This window comes from Anolis carolinensis, chromosome 4, assembly GCF_035594765.1.
Source record: "Anolis carolinensis isolate JA03-04 chromosome 4, rAnoCar3.1.pri, whole genome shotgun sequence".
Lineage (NCBI taxonomy): Eukaryota > Metazoa > Chordata > Lepidosauria > Squamata > Dactyloidae > Anolis > Anolis carolinensis.
In genome coordinates this window covers 105,921,766-105,949,475 of record NC_085844.1, presented here as the reverse complement: position 1 = coordinate 105,949,475, position 27,710 = coordinate 105,921,766, and the positions used below count along the sequence as shown (strand labels likewise).

General features: G+C 38.1%; 1 protein-coding gene across 7 annotated transcripts in view; it reads left to right on the top strand.

Annotated features, from left to right (window-relative positions):
- cdh12 (cadherin 12) overlaps positions 1–13,401 on the top strand; it is an 868,710-nt gene extending 855,309 nt beyond the window's left edge. For all 7 annotated transcript variants that reach the window (XM_062977611.1, XM_008114209.3, XM_008114208.3 and 4 more), the window contains 4 exons: positions 134–255; positions 6,092–6,209; positions 9,855–10,106; positions 12,160–13,401. In XM_062977611.1, coding sequence (XP_062833681.1) covers positions 134–255; positions 6,092–6,209; positions 9,855–10,106; positions 12,160–12,659 — 992 coding nt within the window. In that variant the 3' untranslated portion in view covers positions 12,660–13,401. The remainder of the gene's footprint in view (positions 1–133; positions 256–6,091; positions 6,210–9,854; positions 10,107–12,159) is intronic.
- The last annotated feature ends 14,309 nt before the right edge of the window (positions 13,402–27,710 follow it).

Here is a 27,710-nt window from a genome sequence, read left to right as displayed (position 1 = left end):
GGATTATTATAAAAGAATATGTCAAAAAAGATTGGTTCTGATGTCCTTCATTGCCTTGTACCAGATATATAATGGTGCCTGTGATTCTGCTACTATTTTATAACTTCTTTTTTATTTATTTTCTTTCTACCAGGCAATCCACTACTAACCAGCAAGGTCAATGTCATCATTAACGTCCTAGATGTCAATGAATTTCCTCCTGAAATTGCGGTGCCCTATGAATCTTATGTATGTGAAAATGCTAGACCAGGACAGGTACATCATTTTTTTTTCTCAGTACTTAGGCGTGTTTTCAGTCATAGAAACATGATATCAAGTACAAATAGTTACAAAGAAAAAAAGACAATTTAAGAATAGTTCTCTGTATAGCTATAGTATATTCAAATCATGTTTTTGATTTATCAAGTAACTTATAAAGACTGAGGAACATGTAGTTCTCCAGATATCACTGAAATGCAACTCCTAAAAAACCTTGCAATTCTAGGCAGTGATGGGAGAGGATAAGTTTTACAATTCAGTTATATGTGGAGGGCTATATGTTCCCCATCCAGATTTCAGAAAGGGATAAGTGTTCAAAATAATTCATGTAAAAGATTATGTTTCTTCAAGCAAAACTTATAACAATATTGAAAAGTAAGTTTGACTTTTTATCCACTGGAAGCTGAGGATGGTACAATAATCACAAAATTAAGGTGAATTTTTTTGCCAAGAAAATCAAGGATTTATTTATGTGTGTAATGTACATGCCTATTATTTATTAGCATTCTTTACAAATCACTTTTCTGTTTATGAAGTCACTTAAAACTTAAAATCATTTTTAAAGAAAGTAATATCACAACAGTATAGATAAAGGAGTAATGGAGCATTTCAGGAAGCAACCCAAAAAGTCCAGTGACAGAGCAGTTTTTACTTCCCACTTAAAACTTGTGGATGATGGAGTCAGCTTGATTGTGGTGCTGCTACTAAAAAAACAACCCCCCCCCCCATCTTTTATGTCATAAATCTAGGACACAGTTATACAGATACTTAACTCCCAAAGGGCAGAAGATTCCTCCCCATCATTTCAGCTTCTTCGCCAATATTATGCCTGTTGCCAAGGGAGAACTACCAGCTATTTTGAGGCTGGTGGCCCTCCCTTTGACAAAGTCTGCCTTTCTTCAGTGCTTCTAATACTTGATAGCTTTCATATACACTTGAATTATAATTGTCTCTTTTGTGGAAAGTCTATACATTTGTATGCACTCTCTGTTCAGTGCTGCTGGACAGTTCGGACATTCCCTATCTCCACAATGGCCTGGTGTTTGGCAATAAGGCCCATCCTAGAGCTGATCTGGAGTTCAATGCTCTAAATTGGACCAGGGATATTGTGTCTATATGAACCACCCCAGCCTCTCCTTATTATGGAATGTGCAAAAGGGCATCTGATGAAGACCATAAATTAAGGAAATGTTCATCAAGCACAGGAGGAGGCAGTATTCAAGACTTCTAGCCACAAAGCACTTAGAGCTAAAATTATATATACTATCCCTCCCTGCATGCAGATAATGCAGAAGGAAGCAATCATTCAGACCCTGGCCAAAACCACTTAGGCTTTATAGATCAAAACCATCACATATATTCCCTCTCAGCATCCAGACAGTGGTTAATAGTGGCAGCAAGTTGAAAGGGACAATAGTAGTTAAGCATCATCAGCATAGTGATAATAGTCAGGCCCGTAACCAGGATTTTGATTTGGGGGGGGGGGGGTGAGTCTGAGTGAGAGAGAGGATCTACCCTAGCAAACCTTTTGTATCGTTATCCCAATACCCCCATGCATATGAGATATATTGCATGGTGTGTAGAGAAATGATAAAGGACTTTTGATTTTCAGGACTCATTCACATGAAACATTCTCAAGGTCATGCTGTGAGCAGAAATCTGCATTTTTGATGCATATATTTAAAAAATGAACCCTAAAAACTACAACAACACCAACATCAGAAATAAAAGAAATCTTTCTCCCTTTTTTGGAAAAATTCAATCAAATAAAGTTGAAATCACTACAAAATGGTGTCCCCAAGTCCCTATAATGCATACATCCCCAAATAATTCACTGATAAGTACTAAGAGATGTGTAGAGGATATATACAATTATTTTGATTTTCAATAAGAAAGGCTGTGTTGAAACAAAAATGTCAAACATTCAGAAATGTCCCCATTCTGTTCAAGATTGAAAAGGACAATGAATCCTCTCACCCGGTATTTGTGTTGGTTGGGCTTTATGCAAAAACATTGTATTGTTCACAAAATATATTTGATGGGCTGTTAATTAGCTAAAGGGATAAAATGGAGGTCAGATCTGTTAATGTGGGATTTGTGTATTGGTAGTGTTTAAATGAAATTTGTGTCTTGTCAGTATTGCATACTGATTGCATCATCCAGAGTGTACTATAGTCTGGAAAGAGTTAATTGCTAAGAAGCTGTGATGACCTTGATGTGTGGCTGGAACTGGGGAGTGTCCAGACACAAGTGTGTATGCATTACTGATTACATCAGTTCTGTTCTGTTCTGTTCTGTTCTGTCTGCCTAGAGTGAGAGTCCTGTGTCCATTGTCTTCAAGTCTGTTTGTCTTTATTACTGCTTTCAGTAAAACTTTGTATATAGTTTTACCATCGTCTCTGATGTCTCTTCGTTCTCCATTCCACTGATTCCATCCAACTGCTGCTGCGCTGCGTAAATTACTCTGACAGGATCTACACTGCCCTATATTCCAGGATCTGATCCCAGATTATTTTTTTCCCAGATTATCTGGCAGTATAGACTCTATAGTTCTAATCAGATAATCTGAATTATTTACTTTGATAATCTGGATTATATAGCAGTGTAGATCCATCCCCAGTCACACATTCTTAGCCTCATCTCATACCAGAAAGTTGTGTAAACCTATTTAAACCTTCTTAAAATGAGAAAATGGGAGTATGTCACCTAAAATGTTATAATATAAGGGCAGTAGCTAGATATGGTTGTAATAAGTTACTGCTTGCCCAAGCCCATTTTACACTGCCATATAAAATCCAGATTATCTGCTTCAAACTGAATTATATGGCAGAGTAGATTCATATAATCCAGTTCAAAGCAGAAAATGTGGATTATCTGCTTTGAGAGTTTAGGTTATATGGCAGTGAAGAAGTGGCCCCAGTAACTAATTCAGTGGTTGATTCATTTTTCCCCCTTTTTGACTGTAACCTTTAATGACTTTTTATTGTTGAGGGAGTGTGACCTCATAAAATGTTGGAGGAGCAATATTACATGATTCAAACGTTGGATGCAAAGGACTCAAATGTTTAAAATATACAAATGTTGGGTTTTTATTTCTTAGAAATAAAAGAGATTTGGATTTTTTATGATAGCAAACTATTTTTGTGCAGAGGGTGCTAAACTGTAAATCATTACTTTTTATAAGTAAGTTTCCAAACTCTGGGATCTAAGCTGCCTTTGGACTCGCTTGGTATAGTCATTCAAGCTTGTTTTAGACAACTGCAATTTTGTCTAGTGGGTTCTTTAATGGATAGGAACTGATAGTTCTTCAAATTAACCATGGGTCTCCAAAAGATGTATTCAGCCATCATATAGTTGGCCTTCAGGTGTCTATTTGAAGTTAGGCAATATAATCACAAGTTTCTTACCTGAGAACAAAACTCATAAAAGACAGCAATTTCCTTGCCAGGATGGAAGAAATAGCAGATTGAAACATAAACCCAAACTATATTATAGGAGTAAATTGTGTTAACTCTCGCTGCCTTCTAGAACATGTTGTTCCAACCTCCTCATTAAAAGTTACCCTAAACTCTACCTTTTGAGTTGCTTTTCAATGGTAACAAAAGCAACAAAATCTGTCCCATTATATTGTATTATATAGTGTTGTTTTATAAGCTTTGCAAAATCAAATAGAGAGTTCCAAGCCCCCAGGCTATAACAATTTTTTTTTCTTTCTGTATTCTAAACTATTGCCCAAAGGAGATGGAACTTGCAGCCTCAACAGTTCTGTACTTGAATTACTATACCTGTGGAACAAAACTATGTCTTTGATCTCCTTTCTACTAACAGAAGTGGATTTTTAAATAATTGCCTGTGGAAGCTGCTTATACAACATTTGGCCCTTTTACAGCATTCGTATATTTGAGACACACAATATATGGGTATGCCACAGCAGCAGCCTGAAATGACAAAAGTGTTGACAGTCACAGGGAAAGGTCAACAGTCTTGTTGAATTCATATTTGCCACTCCATCTTTGCTTTGCTTTGAGAACCAAGTTATGGAGCTAACTTAAGGCTGACGATGTTATGGCTCCTGTTGCTTGACCTTCCTTCAAGGCTGGTGACAGATACGAAGGCCCAAATCTAATTGTACTTTGAACTAGACTAGATTGGTGAATCAGGACCTCATCAAATGGACAGGGGGAAAGATGGGGAAAGCAAAAGGAACTGTCTTCCATTGCCTACCGTCTTTCCCTGTCTTCTGGAATGGCCTTTCATCCCACATTATTTCTTGTCTTTCCCCACTTTCTCTTCATGTTCCCCCAACTCCTCAAAAGGCACTCTGGACTCAGTTCCTCTACACTACTGAGATGGAGCTCCATGGAGTCCCCTGGAATTTGCCTTGTGTCACTTTATAGACTCCTTGGGACTCCGTTTAGGTAGCATAGTTCAATGGAAAGAAGATGCAGAAAAGACTCTGTCTGATAAGGTCGTCAGTCAAGGTTACAGAAGTGACAAATTTGGTTCAGAAGATCTATTTCCATTTGAACTAGCTATTGGATTTAGGTCTGATATGTGGGCAAGACTGATTGCCTTGCAGTTGAAAGTTTGCTATCTGTACTCTGCCTCTAATAATAAACCAGAACTTCATCAGCCTCTGGTGGCCTAGGGGATTAAAGCCTCGTGACTTGAAGGTTGGGTTGCTGACCTGAAGGCTGCCAGGTTCGAATCCCACCCGGGGAGAGTATGGATGAGCTCCCTCTATCAGCTCCAGCTCCATGCAGGGACATGAGAGAAGCCTCCCACAAGGATGGTAAAAACATCAAAACATCTGGGCGTCCCCTGGGCAATGACCTTGCAGACGGCCAACTCTCTCACTCTAGAAGCAACTCAGGTTGCTCCTGACACACACAAAAAATCAGCATATTAGGTAGATTAAAATTAGTTATCTTTTCACAATATCTAAGATATGGAGTCCATAGCTAAGTCAGTTGGATCTTCCAATATAGCATCACTAATCCTAGAGGTTTGGACAACTGACAATTTGAAACTACTTGATTAAGGGCTAGTCATGTCAAACAATTATAGTCAACATTCTTGCATCCAGTAGCTATACATGTCTCAAAAGCTCTATTCCTTTACACTTTTCTTTTTGGACTTACCAGATTTGGAAGACAAGTTAGCATCTAGATTTTATTTTTAAATTCAATGTCCTAAAAGTTATCTAGATATATTTTTGACATTGCAAATAGAGAAAGAAAGATCTAAAGCTGGGGACTGTTACCACTCTCAGTTAAGGTAAAGGTAGGTAAATGTTTTCCCTGACGTTAAGTCCAGTCGTGTCCGACTCTGGAGGTTGGTGCTCATCTCCATTTCTAAGCCAAAGAGCCGGCGTTGTCCGTAGACACCTCCAAGGTCATGTGGCCAGCATGACTGCATGGAACGCCGTTACCTTTCCACCGGAGTGGTACCTATTGATCTACTCACATTTGCATGTTTTCGAACTGCTAGGTTGGCAGAAGCTGCAGCTAACAGCGGGTGCTCACTCTGCTTTCCGGGTTTGAACCTGGGACCTTTCGGTTTTCAAGTACAGCAGCAAAGTGTTTAACATACTGAGCCACCGGAGGCTCCAAGTCTCAGTTAGTATGCGTGTATTTACATTTCAAACTAAAATGCAACATTCTGTTATAGATTAAAGAAGTAAAGTCTCAATAGTCATGGAGGATACCGTGCACTGTGTTGTTGTAACTCATCACTGTCTACTTCTGCTGCATTATACTGTGATAAAATTAAGGTAGTCTATTTTTTTTCAGTCGGAAATCTATTATTTTCTTTATTTCCACTGTGGTTTTAGGTAATCCAGATTGTTGGTGCTGCAGACAAAGATTTGTCACCTGCTGGGCAAAAATTCTCTTTTCGACTGTCACCTGAGGTTTCTACAAAGCCAAATTTCACAGTCCATGATTTCAGAAGTAAGATTGCTTTTTATCTTTCTACTTCAGATAATGTTGGTGCCAATTATTTTGTTCTGTTATTCCCATGCCCGAGGCTTTTTGACCACATTGTTGAAAATAAGTTGTTTCAGTGTGTAATTGTTTCTTAGATGCTGGACAAGAAAGAAAAGACCTGCATTTTAGGGGAAAGGAAAGGCAAGGCAAGGAATAACCAATCTACATTAGGAAATGTTAGGATTCTACAGTGATGGACCCAAGGATATAAAGGAGCCCTTCAATTCAAGGGAAAGCAGAAACAATAATGCAACTAAGGATGTTCATACCAAAATTTACACCTTTGTTTGGGAATGACTGATAAATGCCTGTGCAGATTTTAGAGAATTTCCCTAATTATTCAAAGTATTTATTTTTTATTTATTTACCATGCTTGTATTCCACCTTTCTCAACCCTGAAGGGACTGAAGGTGGCCTTACAAAGGCAACAATTCAATGCAACATGTATACATACATCAATGAATAACAAACATTAAAACCAATAAGTTAAAACATAACAATAAAACAAGGGTTAAAATCACATAATCCAAGTTATATTCCAAGGCCAGTCCAGGTCATTATTAAATTAATTTATAATCTATTATTCCACTGCTCCCATTATTGGGTTGTAGTGTGTTTTCCGGGCTGTATGGCCATGTTCCAGAAGCATTCTCTCCTGACGTTTCACCCACATCTATCGCAGGCATCCTCAGAGGTGTGTGTGTGTGTGTGTGTGTGTGTGTGTGTGTGTGTGTGTGTATATATATATATATATATATATATATATATATATATGAGAAAAGTCCCAAGGAATACAGTTCTTTCAAAATGTAAGCATTTTTCCTACATTAGCCCAAGTAAAGCCAAATTATTGCCTTTGCTATATTTATCTGCCAACAAACATCCTTGAATATTAGTCCTAAGAAAAAAAAAACTTGAAAGCTTACCTTTTTAAAACTAGTTCATTATGGAAATCACTTCAAGGCCTTCTCACAAAAAGGGTAACTTGGTGCCATTAACATTGCTACAACAAATAATCCAACTTTTTAAGAAAATGTTTTAAAATGGCCTAAATGTTTCAGAAACAATCAAAACCTTTGAAATGCCCACAAAGCATTTTTGTCCCAAAAAGTACCAATAAATGTTATAAGTAAACATTATTCAGTACATGAAGAAAATAATCTCCTTGTCAGTCAACAGATTAAATTCAGAAAAATAAACATATTGATGTCCTTATTACAACCACCATAACTCAAAAAAAAATGCATTGCAGGTAACAATTTTCCATGTAGCATCCATTTTATCTGCCTGATCTGAGATAGCATATACCAAAACTCTGAAATCACAATCAAACATCTCATTGTAATTCTCATGATAAATCTTGCAGCCATTCCCCCTAGAGTGGTGGGAAAAAACGCGAGCCACTTCTAATCTCTTGGCTTTGAAAACACTTTTCAGTTATTTTTGTATGTATTTTAGTTGACAAAGCAGAGGGCAGAAACCGTATTTGGAATTAAATGATCAACAACCAGCCTGGAAATCTTTTTCAGATGAAGAGCAGCGGGGGGGAAAACTTTAAATTCATAAAATGTAAAGGTTTCTGTGAATCTTACAATGAATGCAACACCCTACAACCACAATAATCTACAAGTGTTATAATCCAACTGTTGGTATTAGCAATGTGGAGCCGAAAAGCTAATTTGAAAAATTAAACTTTCTAAATCTACTCTAAATTGGACATATTCCTTTCAAATATGACAAATATAGCTTCTGTGCTAGCAGATATTGCACTAGGCTAATGTATGATGCTGTAATATCTACCCAGGGGCCTTCCCCTAAAAATAAAACTTGTCTTCAGATACTCAGCAACTGATAGCTCCTATGGGAAATGAACCTATCTGCAAGGAAACAGGATATGTCACTTCATCTCTGTTTTCTTTTTGAGCTACATTCAAAGAGGAGAGGGTTTTTTTTAGAAAGCATCCAGTCGAGAAAGCCATGTAATGTATTGGGAGATGCTGTGAACTAGAGAGCGTTGTCGAGATAATAAAGCAGCAGAGAGCACCGCAGGCAATCCCAATCAGAGCTGCTAGCAAATTGGTTTCTAATCTCACTTCCTGCTTAATCCCTTTAATCTTTACATCAGTTTTCTTCCTCATTCGTTTTCTTTGATTCAAAGGAAAACAGTGATAACCCAGTTCCTACTGGGGAAAATGGCAAAATACCTCTCATAGAAGCCTGCACTTGCCTTAATCAGAGATTACTAGTGAACGTACTAATGGTATGAAGTGCCTAGTTTGATTTCTGGTGGGACTTTTCTTCTGAACAGGTGCAGGGTTGCTGAAGATTTTGAAAAGGGTCTCTGGTGATAACTGGCAAAACAAGAAAGTCACAGTTCTCTTCCTGCTGAACAAGAATTGCAGCAGCTGAAGGGCATCCAAGCAGACTTAAGGAAAAAGCAGGAGACAAGTGATATGGAAGAGATAACATCCCCTGTGAATGTGATCCTTCTTGTTTTTCTAGCCCTTGTCCTTTTTAGCTCTGACAGGCTTGCTGTCAAACTGATCTGCCTTGTGGCACAGGAGTCTCACAATTTGTCCAGACAAGAGGGGGAGGATCTCATTAGCTTATAGTCAATTTGAGCTTGACATTCCCCCCTCTATTTTTCTTTTTCCTTTTGTTTGTTTGGTAATACTGGAACAAAGGAATTGTCTTACTGATTCTGGAATCTGACATAGGTCAGGATTTCATCAGTAAGGAACATATGAGGCTGACTCTTGAAGCAGCCACTATACATCTTTTCTCTCTCTGCTCTATAGTGTGTAGCAGGGCTCGTCCTACCTTGAGGAAATAACATCAGATGTTAATAGATAAAATTGTTTGTGGTGTACATCTTCTGTCCTCAAGAGTGGTGAAGGATGTTGTCCTATTGTCAATGCTGGAGAAAGATTCAACTCCCAAGAGTAGCGGCTGCTGACTCCATTTTCTTTGGGGATATTATTATTTATTATTATTTATTAGACTTGTATACCGCTACTCCCAGTTTGGCTTGGAGCGGTTTACAGAAATAGATTAAAACAATACACTTAGCTTTAAAATAACAATAAAAACAATAAAAACAACAATAAAAACAGACATAGCCCCGGGTTTTTCACCCATCGAAAGCTTACACTATGAATGATAATTTATATTAAAAGTTACTATCCTTAACAATAGGGTACAATAAGGTCCTTTAAGATTTAGACTAAAACCTGATTCATTGTTCTAATGGCAATGGCTTGTATACGTAAAATTGTCTTTTTTCTTCCTTGGAGCAACAAAATGCCTTGGACAGTCTATAATGGCAAGTAACATACAATGATTTGTGTTATTTGCCCACCCTCACTCCACCTTATTAGCTGCTGCTTGTGAGAATATAGAAATTTGCCAGATGATGAAGACACACAACATTTTGTATGACTGGATGCTACTGTGGGAACATGGACATGATGAAGGGTATTCCCTGAGCCATACCATCTAGGTTCAGCCATATTTCCAGCATATTACAACTCTCACCATTTCTAAATAATAAAGCTAAGAACTCGGGATAAAAGCAATGTTTTTGTTCTAAATATTCTTTCTTTCCCCTAGACAATACAGCTGGGATTATAGCCAGAAGAAGTGGATATAGCCGTCGGCAACAAGAGCTGTATTTTCTTCCAGTTGTGATAGAAGACAGCAGCTATCCAATACAAAGCAGTACAAACACAATGACAATCCGTGTTTGCAGATGTGATTCTGATGGTACCATCCTCTCTTGCAATGTTGAAGCCATCTTCCTGCCTGTTGGACTCAGCACAGGAGCATTGATAGCAATCTTGTTGTGTATTGTTATACTTCTAGGTTAGTGTATCTCTTCTTACATAAAACAAATTAGGTTTCACAATAAGATGAGTCTCTACAATGGGACATGTGATGGAAGGAATAGATGATAGATAAGAGATAAGTGAACAGAAGCCATTTGATATGATGCACACAGCCCCACAAGTTGTGCCAATGACAGCTGCTATAAACTAAACATAGTCAGATAAAATAGATCCAGACCATGTCTATATTGGCCAGATAATGTAGAATCACTTTCCAGCTTCTGCAGGGAGTCCAAACAACAACTCGGCTGGATTCACAGCAGAAATGCCATAACCAGCCATTAGTCCAGCTCAAGGGAGTAATCCCAGAGTTTTGGAGGTGCAGAAAGACTACTGTTGTATTGCTGAAGACAACCAGCTCCTTCTCAGAGGCGTGCTGACAATGTTGCCTGTGGTGAGGTCGTAACAGGGCATTCACTCATGTTACTAGGAAAAGTGACGTCACCATCAAATCTATGAGGGAGCAGGTTGTGATTAGCAGTATGGTGGTGCACTTGGCTCATCTGGCTCACTGAACACCAAAATAACTCTGGGTAGGCTCATGGGCTGCATTGGGGAGATGCTAGAGTGAAACACCCAGAGAAAGACAGTCTGAGACATAATGAATACAACCCCAGTAGTGTAGACATGACTTCAGTGGGTATTTTCTAATGCCATGTGCTAGTTTTTTCTATGGAATTTTAGAACTGGTTTTGCCTATTCTGTTTCATGTTCTAGATACTATGTATAATTGAAAGTGTCTGTGCCCATCCTAATATACCATCCCTTACCAATTGATGATATTAATATTTAGATGCAGAAAAGAAGGCCATTCAAGTTCATGTAAAGGGAATATCGGAGAAGAAACATTTCTGAGATGCAAAGTAAATTTTCTATAACAGTCTCTGTTAAAAAGATATCAGTGGAAATTTAGCATTGAACTTACATCTGCATAGGTGGACTCAGACCTGCAGGAAGTAGAATTGTGCAATGTCACAATATCAGCATTTAGCAAGGACATGCTATTAGTTTACTATGCAAGGGATTTTGAAAAATGATTTCTGGAGCTAATGCAGATCCAATATGTCCAATAAGGGATTGACTAAGGGCTGCCAGTGTGTATTGGTAGAGCCTGAGGTGCATGAAGACACTCTTGTTGTTGCCTTCATGTGCATCTTCACAATTCACTAGGAGGAGGGTCCCATAGCACCTCTTCTATATAGTTAAACATGTATAAAGTTAAGCAATATAAACCACAATATGGAATTGCAGCCAATATGTATAAATATAAGCACATTTGAATCATTGTCATAGCAAATTGATCTGTGATATAAAAACCAAGCATCTTGGGATTAAAATATTATGTGGCAAAGACTGATGCTTTATTAGAACTTCAATTAAAACTTGGCAAATTTTGTATTATACCTGATATTGTACTGTTCATATATGTGAGAGAACTGTATAGCAAAGTGATTGCAACTCCTTTCCCCATTCCATGGAAGTAAGCCTGATCAAACTCAGTGTATCTTAAGATGAATAAACATATATAGGATTATGCAGATAGGACCATAGATGAAGACTTCTCTGATTCGAGTAACACTTATGAATGCCCTTGGTAGCATGACTTTGGCGAGCCCACCCACCCTCTCTCTTTTAGCCTTAGCCCTGTCCTTCGACGTGTAATAGATGGGTCAATCTAGGACAAGGTTTTTTTAAAGTTTACAATAAAAAATAAAGCCTTCCAATCTTCTGTTGCTTTGTATCTATCACAGTAAGTCACACTAACATACAGAAAAATATCTGAATTTCTTCAAACTATCTATGCCCAGAGAGTTTTTTTTTTTTGAGTGGGGAGGAAATAGCCTCATGAAGGTCAGGAGGCTATTTTAGCCCAACCTTAACATTTAAGTTATCCACGTTTTGCTTGAAATTTCAAGGCAATTTAAGGATCAGCCCCTGACAGTTCTAAGACAGCAGACCGTAATCCACTATTTCATTGGAGAAAGCTGAGTTCTTCCTCTGCTTAACTGATCATTTTCTTTTTCTTCTAGTCATTGTGGTTCTGTATGTAGCCTTGAGACGACAGAAGAAAAAGGACACCCTCATGACCTCAAAGGAAGACGTCCGAGACAATGTCATCCATTATGATGATGAAGGTGGTGGTGAAGAGGACACCCAGGCTTTTGACATTGGGGCCCTGAGGAATCCTAAAGCAATCGAGGACAACAAAATGCGCAGAGATATAAAACCAGAGGCTCTCTGCTTGCCTCGTTCAAGACCACCTGCAGAGGACAATACAAATATCAGAGATTTCATTAATCAAAGGCTGAGAGAAAATGATGGAGATCCCTCAGCTCCCCCTTATGACTCACTAGCGACATATGCTTATGAAGGAAATGGATCTGTGGCTGAATCTCTCAGCTCTATAGATTCCCTTGCAACTGAAGCAGACCAGGACTATGATTATTTGAGTGACTGGGGACCACGTTTCAAAGTTTTAGCAGAGATGTTTGGAGAAGAAGAAAGTTATAATCCTGATAAAATTACTTAGCTGGGGGATAAAAGGAAAAGTTAACCCATGGCAGATTTTGAAATGAGCAAGCTTTATAGAACAAGATCCTTTTGATGATATGAGACAGAATCTGTTTCCAGCAAGCTCCTATATTTATCATACCGTCAATCTTGGTTTAACTACTTGTCAAAGGAAGGATCATCCTTGACTTTTTTTTTTGTTGGTTGATTTTTTTTTTTGTATTATTTCCTTGGATTCACAGTGAGGCAATCTCAGGCCTATTCACTACAGTTTACTGATATATAAAAAATACCCAGAAGGAAGGATAGCTTTCCAGCATTGTGGTGGAAGAGTGGTAGATTTTTCTTAATTCCACTGAAGTGCCTATTGAAACTCTTACCATTTAAAGTGGAAGTGATTGCAGCAATGGAGTGATGGAAAACTGACATAAAGAAAAGGACATTAATCTTTATGTCAAGAAGCAATAGCCACATGCTGACTCCTGATTCTTTTAAAACACGGCTACTGGAATCTGTCCAGTGACCACAACTTGATGGGGATAATGTTTTATTCTGAATTGTTTGCTTTTGCTTTTGTTTTGTTTTTTTAATAAAACCAGGGAAACATTTTTTATTCCTACACTTCACAGGGGAGGGGGGTAATTAAAAAAGTGGTTATTCCAATTCAAGTTGTAAAGTTGTAAACTTAATTCAATGAATATTTAAAATGTTCATCAAAATGTTACACTTTTTCAAGGATTAAAAAATGAGATGTGACTGAATCATATATGTCTCATTTCAACGACACAATGGTTGTCCAATGTTTTCTTTGTACTGAGGAAAGTGTATTGATGATTTACTTAAGATATATACCCCCATGCCTATGGGATTTTCTGCTTATTTTTTTAAAATATGCCCTTCTGTAAAACAGGTTGTTCCACTTTTATTTTAGGTTTTGTACAGTCACTTTTTTAAAAAACAAAAAACAAAAAACAAAACAAAACAGTATTTATTGGTGAGACTGTATTCATATAGCAGAAGATTGGGCTGGATGGCTCTTGTTTCCATATCTAGTGTCTGGCATTTGCAGTCTACAGCAAAATTGCCATTCATTCCCTAATTTGATTACCTATAATAGATTACCTATAATAGATCCATGTAAAATAATGAAATCTGTTATAGACATTGTGTGTGTAAAATAATAATACAAATCCTCAATTATTTCAATCTCACATCTGAATATGAATACTTGTTGCAAAATAATTATCATGTGGATAAAAGGAGAACTACACAAGGAGTTTTCTGGGGGGAAATGTTTTCTGTGCAGAAAATGTATTTCCTGGGCAGAAACCTGTTACCTGCATATAAAACCCTTTTTTTTCTTCTAACAAAAAGCCACATGTGTTTCTCCATAGACTAATTCTGTTACAACACTCATAACGTTGTTAACTATTATAACACTGATTGATGTTTAGGTACTGGAGGGGAGCAAAAATGTCTCAGAGCTTTAATATTATTTCTGATAGTATTCTGAATTATTTGGGAATCCCTTTTTTCAACTTCAAAATTAATAATTGTAAATATTATTTCCAATCTTTGACTGAATTTTGAACATTACTTTGTCAGGGTAGATGCTGGTGATGGGATGAGGAGGTGAATCAATCATCCGTCACTGTGACTGATTTGGTGAGTCAGTTCTCTCCATCTGCTCACCCGAAGGACCACTTTATGCAGCAGCAAAGTGGCACCAACAAAACTACAGCTGAGTCGTTGATTTACTGCTGATCCCAGCAGGTCTAATTACTTTATTATACATATATACAGTTGCTGAAAGCCATAGTTCTCTGCACACATAGCTTCTCCGCTCGTCTCGGCTGTTTTTCCTCCAATTCCCTTTGAACTTTCTCAATTTGTTCAGACTTGTTTAAAACAACACATAGATCATCTACATAAAGAAGAAGTCCTACCCATTCATCTTTAGTACCTCTTGTGTAAACACATGCACCTGCGATGCTTCTTTTGAACCCAAGTTTACACAATTCGTCATGTACACACATGTTCCAGCAATGAGCAGATTGTTTCAGTCCATATATCGCCTTCTGTAGGAGATAAACCTTATTATCGTTCACACAAAAACCTGGTGCTTGTTCCATATATATTTGTTCCTCTAAAGGGGCATTCAGATAGGCTGTTTCAAAATTGAAATGTTTAATTTCCATTTGTTTCTTTGCTGCCAGTGTTAACATCAGTCTTAAACTCTCTGGCTTTGCTGTGGGGGCAAATGTCTTATAATAATTTTAAAACATGGATTGTGTAAATCCTTTGGCTACTAGTCTCGCCTTATATTTAATTTCTCCACCTGGAAGTGTCTTTTTCTTATAAACCCATTTACAACCTATAACTTTCTGATTTTTGGGCCTATCTGCAATGTCAAACACCTTTTGTTGTACCAAGGAACCAAATTCATTGTCCATTGCTTCTTTCAAATCCCTGGCATTAGGACTATTTGCTACCTGACTAAAACATTCAGGTTCATCATATTGCTGTGTGCTGATTGCTACCTGATATACAACAGGTTTTCCATATCTATCTGGTGGTTTTCGAATTCTCTTGCTTCTCCTCAGTACTATGGAATCTGATCCACTAAGTTCCTCATCACTGGATTGGTCTTTCACCTTTCTTAACCTTTTTCTATCTCTTAGACTGGTGTAAGGTGAGGGAACATCTTGAACACTTTCACTGTCTGAGAGCGATTCTTCTTCTCCCTCTGATTCACTATCTGTGTCCATTTTCTGTGTCTTCCTGTCTGTTTTGTTTCTCCAAAATCTTATTTTAACATTGCTGTTCTTCCCACCATCTCTTGTATTTGATGCACCATTGTCTTCATGTCACTTCTCATCGGGTAAATGATTATCCCACTGCTTTCAATTCTGCTATCATTTCATTCTTAATTCCTACAATGAGCAAATTTCTAATTGCTTGAATCTCTGCCAGAATCTCCTGATTTAAATCTCCCATTTTAGCCAGTATTTCAGCGGATGTTCTTCATTTTTCTTATCTAAATATATAATGCCTATGTCCACCAATTACTTAGTATTTCAAGAAAAAGACTTGAAAAAGAAAAAAAAGAAATTTTAAAAAGTTTTTACCATAACATTAAAAACTCACAAGAGGGAATTCTGGAAATTGAAGTCCAAGCTCATGCCACAAGAGGGGAGGAGAATAGATACAATCAACCAGACCTCTGATTGGCAGAGAAAGAAAGTGAGAAACACACAGAGAGAGAAACCTCTATTCTCATCAAGAACATGGCTCCTTCATGGCTTGTGCTACTGGAAAAGTGAGTTCCATCTCCCTCACGCAGGTGTGGGAGGCCATCAGGAAGGGATGGAGAAGACTTCAGGGGAGAAAGCAAAGGAAGAGCTGCAGCTTTCCTGATTTGTGAAGCTGCCCTGCCCACACGCCGCCACCACCTCAGGTAGAGTGCTCCTCAGCCATAGGTTCCTATTAGTTCCCATTAGCCGAAAAGATACAGCTGTTATAATCTGTACTGGCTAAGGCTTTAGCTGCCCCGTGCCAGGCTCTTTTTCATGGATTCAGCACCCGAATCTGCCGAATTCGGTACACAAAAATTAAATTGTGCACACCTTTACTCTCCAGACATTGTTGGACTGCAGGTACTAGATTTCTCACCATTGACTATGTTGGCAAGGATTGATAGAAGCTGTAGTCCAGTAACACCTTGAAAATCCTACAATTTCTACTGCTGTGTTCCCCCTTCTGATCAGAGGGGGATTTATTTTACAATTTCTACAAGATGGGAGATGTGGACGCAAAAATGTCCTCAATGAAATGAAAACTTAATATTAATAGCAATAACAACACTAATAAAAAGAATAATTTCTACAGATGAGGAATTTGATAGTCCATTAGTATGTGTGCCTTAGGACTCTATGCTTCTGGAAGCTAACTTACGAGAGTAATATACCAATGTAACATTTTTATCATTGTGCTGATTTCTTTCTTCCCCCCTCCCCTGTGTTTAACATCTCCTGAGGTAATAACATTGATATTTTGTTTATATTTATAAGGAACTAATTGATTTAAATGCACACAAAAACCACAATGACTTGGACGTGGTAGATAATGTTCAGCTATCCTTTATTTCTATCTTTTTGCCACTGACATCTGACCTAAATCAATCCTAACTCTGATCAACCAAAGTACTCATTTAATCAGAAAATCTACAAGAACTGGGTTCCAGTGGCTCTGTAAAGTGATCTGAGTGTATGGCTGGATCTGCAGATAATCTAGACCCAATCATGTAAGGTTTAAAGGTAATAGCCAACACTTTGTACTTTGTATCTGATAGAAGCAGGGGTTTCTTCAGCCCCATAACTTGGTATAGATGTAGCCCAATGTATAGCACACCCCAGGTTGAGGCTATTTGATTTACCATATCTCGTACAAGCCTGCCTGGGCCCTGAGGCCCTTCAGGGGATACCCTTTCTACCTCTATTGTAAGCTTGATTGGTAGGAACAAGAAATTGGGTCTTCTCAGGGGCCACCCTGAGAACTAGAACTTTCTCCCCAGGAAATCCAGTATGGCCCCATTCTTGTGGTCCTTCAGTACTCCCTAAGGCTCCGCAGAGCATGCTTTGAAAACTGCTGAAATAGATAGATAGATGATAGATAGATAGATAGATAGATAGATAGATAGATAGATATATTCTAATTACTGTGTTCAGTATGTGATTAGAAGGAGGATTATGTGGACAAAAGAATGATTCCTTTGCAAGATAATATAATATAATATTATTATCTTATTGAGTAATGAATAGCACTTATATGTTACTAGCAAAGACAAGCTTTCTGTGATGTCACTTAGAGTCATTTTGAAATCTGATTCTTTTAAGTATTTAAACAAACAAGATCATTTGGGGATTTTATACAAGTAAGGATTAATTTTAAGGAATGCTCTGGGTATAGTAAGTAAATAGATGTAAAGTAAATGCTACCTATGTTGAAATAAGATTTTATTACTATTTATTTATTTACAGTATTTATATTCTGCCCTTCTCATCCCGAAGGAGACTCAGGGTGGATCACATTGCACACATATAAGGCAAACATTCAATGCCATAACATAGAACAGAGACAGAGACAGACACAGGCACAGGCTGGCCTTGAACTCATGACCTCTTGGTCAGAGTGATTTGTTGCAGCTGGCTGCTAACCAGCCTTCGCCACAGCCTGGCCCAAGATTCAAGTATTGTTCCAACTCTTAGTTCTAGAGTGAGTGTTTTCAAGCCCTTTATCAGTGACAAAAATGTCTTGAGTCAGTCCTGTCCTTGTATCTTTTAGTTATTCATTATACAAACCTTCACATGACTATTTTTGACACGCATGCCTCCAATAACTCCTAACTAAGCACTCACTATTTTATTATATTCCCTGTCAAAACTTATGCCCCTTTCATTTTGAGTTTCTAGGAAGGCAGTTTGTTTCTCTGGCATCATTTTGGTGTGCTTTGGCAGTAGATCTCCTCCCTACCAAACATTCTGCTCTTGGCGCCCTTTCCCCACTATTAACATTACAAATGCACTATCAAAGGTTTCTTATGGAACTGCTTTCTTCCTGCCAGGATTCTAGTTACTACCTTTTCCCAACGCATCCTATCACAAGCCAACATTCTGACATTTTCGTTGTTCTAAAATTGGGTTTCCTTAAATTGCCCTCATAGATCTGTACCTGTGATTGGGCTTTGCCAGAGAGTAATCTCTCTATTTTCTCATATAAAATAAAATAAAAATTACAAGACAAAAACAAGAGTTGGCATGGAGAAATAATCTTGTCCCGAAGAACATTTTGCTGTTTTTCAATGAGAATTTGTACATTTTGGCAGGTGTAGAAGGGCCTTTAGTGTGAAAAAGGAAGGAGGACCTTTTTGGTGAATATTCCCAGACATTGGAATGCCTTTCTTAAAAGGCTAGGAGATGTCCATCCTTCTGTCAGCAAGTCATTCAGTTTATTTAGTGCTTAGACCATAGGTCTTTCACATACAGACAAACAAATAAATACATAAAAACCAGATTAGTAAATACAATACAAAATACACCATTAAAATACTACATAAACCATTAAAATGCTACATAAATCAATGGCGAGATGCACCCTTAAATACTACATAAAATACTATATGACTATCTCTTGCATAGTTAAAAACCAAGTAAAATTCAGTATTATTAAAACTTAAGCAAGAAACATTTTGGATATACAACCAGATCCCTAGAACAGTTGACTGCAGAATCAGAAATTATTCTTGTCTGTATTTTCCATGCTGCCAGAGCAAAAAGGGCAACCTTGTGGGTAACCAAACAGTGTCAGCCAAGAGATAGAAAATCTTTTCTGGAACTGTGTTGGATTGTTGAATATACAGAATAGGCCCCTGGATTTTAGTTCTTGGCTCAGAATACAGAGAGTAGGAAAAAATAGTGGGGCTAATCCTTATATTTTGGGGCCCCACAAGCATAGAGACAAAGAGCCAGAAGGGTGCCTGAGTATCTGCCATCAGTCACCACTGTGGGTATACTTTGAATACAAAGAGCTGTTTATAGTGTCCTATGGCTTGTCTAAAAGGTAAAGGCTTGTCTACACTGATGAAAAACAGAATCAGTTTGTAGCTCCTGCAATTTAGGCACATGAAGTTGACAATGAGTTGTTTGCAATGTGGTTCTTTTGTCTTTAATCCCGTTTTTAAAAAACTTTCCTTTTTATCCTGCAGTTTTCCAGAAACAACATTTTACAGATAGAAAGCAAGTTTTGGTTTCACTAACAAGTATCATTCAATACGTATCAAAAGAGAATGGATGTAACAAGGGACAATGACTCGTCCCCTCTTCTTCCCTTTACTACAGTGATTTCAGATCACCTAAATCTTCATGTCAGGAAAAATGCTTTATTTTCTGATAGAACAAACATGTAATCTTCTAAAGTAGTGGATCCCAACCTTTGGTCCCCCAGAAGTTTTGGACTTCAACTCCCAGAATTCCTGACAGTTGGCCAACCTGGTTGGTATTTTGAGGAGATGAAGTTCCAAACACTTGAAGGAGCAAAGGTTGGGAATTTCTGGTCTAGAGCCATACAAACATGTGGAGAAATGGTGCTAGGGATATTGTAGTAATGGTTTCTTATTCTGACAGCTGCTTCCCCAAGCCTGAAGTGACTTATGAAAAACAGTCATGCTAAGAAGCAAGCTGTCTATTTTCTCATTAAAAAAACTGTGTTTCCCCCCAGACTGAGTTGAAAGAGTTCAGCAGATTTTGTACATTGCAAGTCCAAAGTTAATGGTGTGTACTAACCAGCAAAACAAATAAACAAAACCAAACAAAAATGGGCACCTGCCCAAGTCAAAGTGAAATGCCAAAACGTATACTTTAACTCTGTTGCTTGTACCAAAGGGAAAAAAATTAAGAGACACAAAATGTTTCCCTTTTCTTGGGGTTGCTGTTTTTGTTACCACCAGCAGCTAAAAGAAAAAAGTGGACACATGATAAAAATTAAAATGGAAGGAAAATAAATGAAATGGAAGTCAGCCAACATAGCTTTGTGTAGTTATCACAGTGGGTCCACTATAGTGCAAATGGACTAGGTAACTGAGCTGAGCATCTCATGTGGGGAGATGAAAGATATCAGGTGAACCTCAGAGAACCAGTAGGATTTTGATGAAAAATGTATTCATTATGTTACTTACTAGGGGTGTACAATTCAGGTTAACCCCATGCCATTTTTGGTGTTTGGATTTTGGTGACCCTGCCCCCCTCCACCAAATCTATTTTTCAGGAGCCTTTGAATTCGACTGTAGAAAAAAAATCCATTTTTCAGTTCAGCAGTTGAAAGATCTGGGAAGATTTGGCCGATTGGAAGCAACGAGGAACTTATGAGGCATATTTAGGGCATCAATCTTAAGAAACCCCTGCTTTTAGCATCCTTTCCTTAAATCTCCTTCAGAGATTTTATTTATTTATTTATTTACAGTATTTATATTCCGCCCTTCTCACCCCGAAGGGGACTCAGTGTGGATCACATTATACACACATAGGGCAAACATTCAATGCCCATAAACACATCAAACAGAGACTGAGACAGACAGACACAGAGGCAAGTTAACCTTCTCCCGAGGGGATGTTCGATTCTGGCCACAGGGGGGAGCATCATCCACTCTGATGGCACTTCCTCATTCCAGGTCGTAAATTAGTTAACCTTGCCTCCCCACTTTTTTTTATAAGTGGTACCTTATTTCCTACTTAATAGATGCAACTATCTTTCGGGTTGCTAGGTCAGCAACGAGCAGGGGCTATTTTTTATTTTTAATTGATGGGTGCTCACCCTGCCACGGGCTGGCCTCGAACTCATGACCTCATGGTCAGAGTGATTTATTGCAGCTGCTCAACAGCCTGCGCCACAGCCTGGCCCCAGATCCCTTGGTTAAGTATCAGGCTTAAGAAACCCCTGCTTCTGGCATCCTTTCCTTTAATCAATTCCTGGGGAGGAATTGAATACTCCCCATGGAAGCTCAAGATAGTCAGGTTATCCCTTCCCTTTAGTAAACCACACCAATATTTAAACAAAAAAAACCTTTCCCAAGTGCCCTTTCACAGCTCATTAATGAAATTGCCAGAGGAAAAGATTGGAATTGAGTCCACTCAAAAAGAAAAATCCTAAGAGCAGTTAAGGCACTGAGATAGATAGAACAGGGAGCACTTGAGTGGCTTTCATCTTCTGATTGGCTCAGGCAGGAAGCAGGGCTCACAGCCTCATAAGGAAACATGCCTCCCTCTCAACACTCCAAGTGTAACCAAAAGAAACTGAAGGCAGCCATTTTTGGCAACCACGTGGTCTGTTGCAGCTGGAAAAAAAGAGTCGCAGTGCCTATGCCATTACAGCTGGCCAAAAAAGCTGAAAGAGCTGAACCAGTCAGAGCCCGTTTTTCAAAACGGAGACGTTCACAGTCCTATTACTTACATCCCATATTTCTCTCATATTGTGACTCAAGGCAGCTCATCAAAACTGGAAATTGACAACAAAAATGCCTACAGTTACAACTTACAAAAATAAGATTAAAACAGTATTAAGTAGCAACAGAACGTAATTGCTGTGAGAATTAAAACCATTTATAGTCTTACTTTTTAAAAACATTAAAAAACAGTACATCCATAAAAAATCTTTCTGTTGTTAAGAATCAATTTCTGAAGGCTTGCTGGAAAAACAAAAGGCAAAAGAGAGGGGGGCATTCCAGCTTCCACAGGAAGGGGATTCCAAAAGATGAGAAAAGAAAACACAGAGGCCATATTGAGTTTCATAGGTCATCCTCAACCATTTGAATTGTGCCTGGAAACAGATTACTTAGCAAGTGGACCTGTTATAATAAATAATAAATAATTATTTGTATCCCTCTATCACCTCCCAGAAGGGATTGGGAGGGTTTACAGAAACACTGATAGTGCAACAATACACAAAATGCAATAAAATACATATACGTGCACATGTAAAATAACAACCCTCGGTACATGAAAGGAATAAATTTACATAAGCAATTTAACATAAAAACATCATAAAACCCCTATTAATGTAAAAGTTCAGTAAAAGTTCTGTTGCAGGAAGGAAGTTCTGAGTTCCCTCCAACCATCACCCACTACCAATGTATCTGCATGTATCTGCAACTAGAATAGCTCCCATGGATTGCTCTTTGCAGACAAGATCAGAGCAGAGGGAAATATTTTCAGCTGCTTGTAGTGAGATATAGCAGGCCCTCAAATAAGTCTAAACTGGCTTTGGTGAGATCCTTTGGGGTTTTTTTTTTACAATGTTGTTCTAGTTTCTCATTCATTTCATTGCTGGCAGTACCCTAAAGAATCATAGGGTTGGTATAGCTCTACTCTGTGAGTGGACACTCAGGAGCAATTGTGTCTACTGACCTGGTGGTTTTTTTTTATTACAGAGGGTAACCAGGGCATTGACAGAAGCTCCTGCAGAAACAACAAGAATCATTCAAGAGTCATTAGAAATCCATCTGATTCTATAAGTATCCTAGGGTAAATCATGCTCTAGGATTATAGTCCCTTCACTTCCAGAACACCATATCATAGAATCATAGAATAGTAGAGTTGGAAGAGATCTCACGGGCCATCCAGTCCAACCCCCTGCCAAGAAGCAGGAAATTGCATTCAAAGCACCCCCGACAGATGGCCATCCAGCCTCTGCTTAAAAGCCTCCAAAGAAGGATCCTCAACTGCACTCCGGGGCACAGAGTTCCACTGCCGAACAGCACTCACAGTTAGGAAGTTCTTCCTAATGTTCAGGTGGAATCTCCTTTCCTTTGTTTGAAGCCATTGTTCCACATCCTAGTCTCCAGGGCAGCAGAAAACAAGCTTGATCATTTTAGTTGCCCTCCTCTGGGTGCTTTCCAGCTTGTCAACATCTCCCTTCAATTGCGGTGCCCAGAATTGGACACAGTATTCCAGGTGTGGTCTGACCAAGGCAGAATAGAGGGGTAGCATGACTTCCCTGGATCTAGATGTTATACCCCTATTTATGCAGGCCAGAATCCCGTTGGCTTTTTTAGCAGCTGCATCACATTGTAGGCTCATATTTAACTTGTTGTCCATGAGGACTCCAAGATCTTTTTCACACGTACTGCTATCAAGCCAGGAGTCCCCCATTCTGTATCTTTGAATTCCATTTTTTCTGCCGAAGTATCTTGCATTTGTCCCTGTTGAACTTCATTTTGTTAGTTTCTGCCCATCTCTCTAGTCTGTTAAGATCGTTTTGAATTCTGACTAATTCCTCCCATAACAGAAGGTCCAGAGTATGCCGAGCAGCATGAACAGGATATGATAACATTTGGGATAGCCCCATGGTTGTCATAAAGAACATGAAACCTTGTGTGACTCCTGAAAAGGAAACTTCAGCATGGATGCTGAAGTCCCATATCACCACAAACCAAAGGGATTCTAATCCCAAAACTGGTTGAGGAAAGGAGACTGATATGCAAGGGAGTGAGCACTACACTAAGATAATGTCTAGTCTGTCTTAGCCAATCATATTTAAATACATCCAATCAAACCACTGAGGGGTGTTGACCTTAACCCCACCATAGATCATTATATATCCCCACCACCCCGAGTCCAGGGAAGTAAACCTCTGATCATTGGTTCTGAAAAGATAAATGATCACTCTTGAATGATTTTAGGAAGCTTGCTGGTGCAAAACTAAGCAAGGAAGCCCTTTTCATTTAGCTTCATGGTTGCTATGAAACTTTCTTCCACAGGTTGTTGTACCTGATGACAATAGTAGGAACTGAGCACTCTGCTTCCATCTCTTCCTTACCAATGCATTACACATTAATGAATATATGAATGATTGTTTAAAAGCCACCCCCAGTGATTCAACTTGCCAAACAAAAAGGTAGGTATTTGATAAAACACTCCTGTCTTTATTAACTTTTTAAAAGCTGTACTCATGAGAGGTTTTTGTAAGATGAGGTTTAGATACAAAAATACTTTCCAGCTTTTTGTTGCCTTTGTATAATCCTCTAGTCATTGCATGATGAAAACATTTGATGACCTCATCCCCACAAAAAGAGGGATCTTAAAAGCAGAGCTTGACAAAAAAAATGTATTCCTCGGGACATGAAAGGAATAAAACCCATCTGCCATGTTTAACATGTGTGGTGTTGCCTATGACTCACTCAAGTGAAATATAGAAATAATGCTCACACTCTGTGTCTGAAGCAACAGAGCTCATAATAAAACCTGTTTGATGGAAGGGAACTTACTGTTCTGGAACTATTGTTACATCTGATCTTCTGGAGGAAATTCAACATTTGCAACTGTTTTCCTATTGTGTAAAGGATTACTTCAATCATTTCTTGAATATATCATTAATTATATTTAAAGCAGTTTAGACTATCATGTAATATAATGTAAGGTGTCAATTTTTTCCTTTCATTTATTCATTCATTCTGAAAATATCCCATGTTGGTGCTTCTTAAATTTTTCTTATCCAAACTTTAGCCTCAGACTTTAGGATTTCAACTGAAGGTGTAAGATCAGGTGGAAGAAGATGGAGAGTTGGCCCATCGTGGATGGCTTGCAGATGGGTCAGCAAGGAGGAAGAACAGAAATTCAACATGGGCATAGAAGAGGAAGAGAATATATGGCTGAGGCATAATGGGCAAACATAAAGCATGTTCATATTAAGGGAAATAAATTGAAGAAGCAGTGGTGGGACTCTGTCCATGGAATGGGAAGTTGTGACATTCATCATTTCTTGCATCTGGATGCATTAAAAAATTCTTAACGTTCTTTGGAGATAGGGCCAGCCCTTTTCATTGACTTTACTCCATTTCCCTGACTATTGATTAAAGTGGCAGAATAACCTATTCATAGACATAGCCAATGCCAAAAAGAGAGTCTGTGTTAAAAGGAAGCAAAAACCTGACCCATTACACATATTAATATATAGATACTTGAGTGGGAAAGTGCAATCAATAGGATGAAAAAGAATTATTATTATTATTATTATTATTATTATTATTATTAATAATAATAAACAACTTTATTTATACCCCGCCACCATCTCCCCAACGGGGACTCGGGGCGGCTTACATGGGACCATGCCCAGAACAATGCAATATCACAGAATATAAATAGAACAACAAATCATAACACATTAAACAATACAATAAAAGATAATATACAAGTACAAAAAATACAAACATGGATTTGTCTGTGATCATAAAAAACCCAAAACCATTAGTTAGATAGTAGCACAGACATAATAGCATAGATGTCCCAGTTAACCCATTTTTGTGATACCAAATCAAATAAGACAGAGTAATTTCTAGTTAAACATATTTATCTTTGAATTCAACAACGGAAAAAGATAAAAGACAGGGGGAAATGGCAAAAAAGGTTAAAAATTAATACTTTTGTTTGATCAGAATAATTGTTGTTGTTTCTACTACTACATATCTTCAAGTCAAATTTCTCAGGGTTTTTGTGGCAAATTTTATTCATAGGAGATTTGTCAGTGCCTTCTTCTAAGGATGAATGAGATATGCCCATGATCAAAAAGTTTTCATGGCCAGCAGAGACTTTAGCCCTGATCTATCAGTTCTTATTTCCCTTTTCTCCCCTTTTTACCAAAACATGCCATCTACTTCATATTCCAGATTGGTAGGAGACCTTTTCCTCTCTTTTTAAATATTGAATGCGTAGGGTGGGAAACCAACGTTGACTGAAATGTCCCTCTGGCCTCAAAATTTAGATTTTGTTTATTCATAAACTTATATATTTGAATTCCTATATATTACAATAACAAAAGCATATTGTAATATTCAAACATTGTTGCAGATGAATATTTGTTCTTGAAACAGTATTTTCTGCATACAAATAGGTTGCTGACAGGGAACAGTATTTGAAAATGTAGATCAATCAGAAACTTTGGGGCATTCAAACATGCTCATTGTTTCCTACTATTAAAGGTGAGAAGTCCATTAGAAAAAGAAAAGAAGGCAACCATAATACAGCACTGCAAAAGAAAAAAGAAAAAAGAAAGAAAGAAAGAAAGAAAGAAAGAAAGAAAGAAAGAAAGAAAGAAAGAAAGAAAGAAAGTGCCTGGGGGTGAGTCCCCAATGTCATCTTGTACCTCTTGGGCTCCTGGAACTCAAAGATGTGGAATGGCACCCACCCTCTCTCCCAAACCCAAAATTTACCCCTTACATTTTAAAAACATACCTGGCCACCTTAAGTTTCCTCTTCATGCCCTCCTGTTGTGAGGAAATTATGTGCCAGGAAAGGGAGGGGGAGCAAGGAGGGATTTCCCTTCTCTCACTCCCCCCACCCCGGGTCTCTTGGTGTATCATTCCCTCCTGATGTGAGAAGGAAAGTTATGGTATGTTTTGCTTAATTTTGGGGGGTAAATTGGGGGGCTTTGGGGTGGCTGCATGACATCCTGATTTTAATAAGGATGCCATATAGCCCCCCCCCCCGGAAAGCAAGGTTTTTTTTGGGAAGAGTGGAGACAGAAATCCATGCCAAAGCCAGGTTGTTTAACCCACTTTGGTGCAGATTTTGGTGCTGTCTGGAAGTGCTCAGAGAGAGAAAGAAGAAAATATACTCTAATTCCACAATTTAAAGATCCATGCCTTCTACTTGCATAAATGAATATCTCAGGTGTGCTTTCTTCCATTTTATATATAAGAACATAATCTTTCTGTCAAAGTTACAAAGAAATTTGTGAATTTTGAACAACATTCTCACCCATCTCTATCTTAAAGGAAAGTCAAGATCTTTAGGGAATTATTCCATGTTATGGAGATTATAGTACTTTATGATGGTCTTTAGCATGGTTGAGTGTGACACTTCAGAAGCTGTTCTGAAATGTCACTCTGAAATGCTCTACTGCCACCCTCTACAAACTTCCATTACATGGTGCAAGTCTTGAGTTTAAGGTAGCTTCCGGGGTCAGTTCCTTAGCTCACCCATAACTACATTTGCATAATTACAAATGCTATATATAATCTCAGCCATTTAATTTATATCCTGCCTTTTACCCAGTGTGAAACCCCAGATATTTAATAACGTATACTAAAAAAACAAAACAAAAGAAAACCAATTCCTTCATCTGGAGATTACCTCTTAAAATGAAATAAACTGGACACTATATCAATATCATCTTTGAAGACTGAAATAATGGACTCTCAAAATACTATATATCTTGGATTCTGCTAACTACTTAGGATTCAGCCTTTGTTTTCACAGCAGGTGCTTTACCACTGAGCTGAAGCCCTCTCCTATAATTGCATTTTCCAGTATTTTGGTAACAGCTGTCAAATATCACCTTTCTAAACAACTGAATTGGCTATATAATTTTAATTGCCCAGTTTGATGATGTCAGCTATATTTGAGTACCCTTTTCTCTTTCAGTATCACATTTCTATTTTTATACAATAAAAACATAATAGAGTTTCTATCTTTTCTTAGACTTCACAATTTCTTTAAACCAATGGAACAATTACATCTCCACA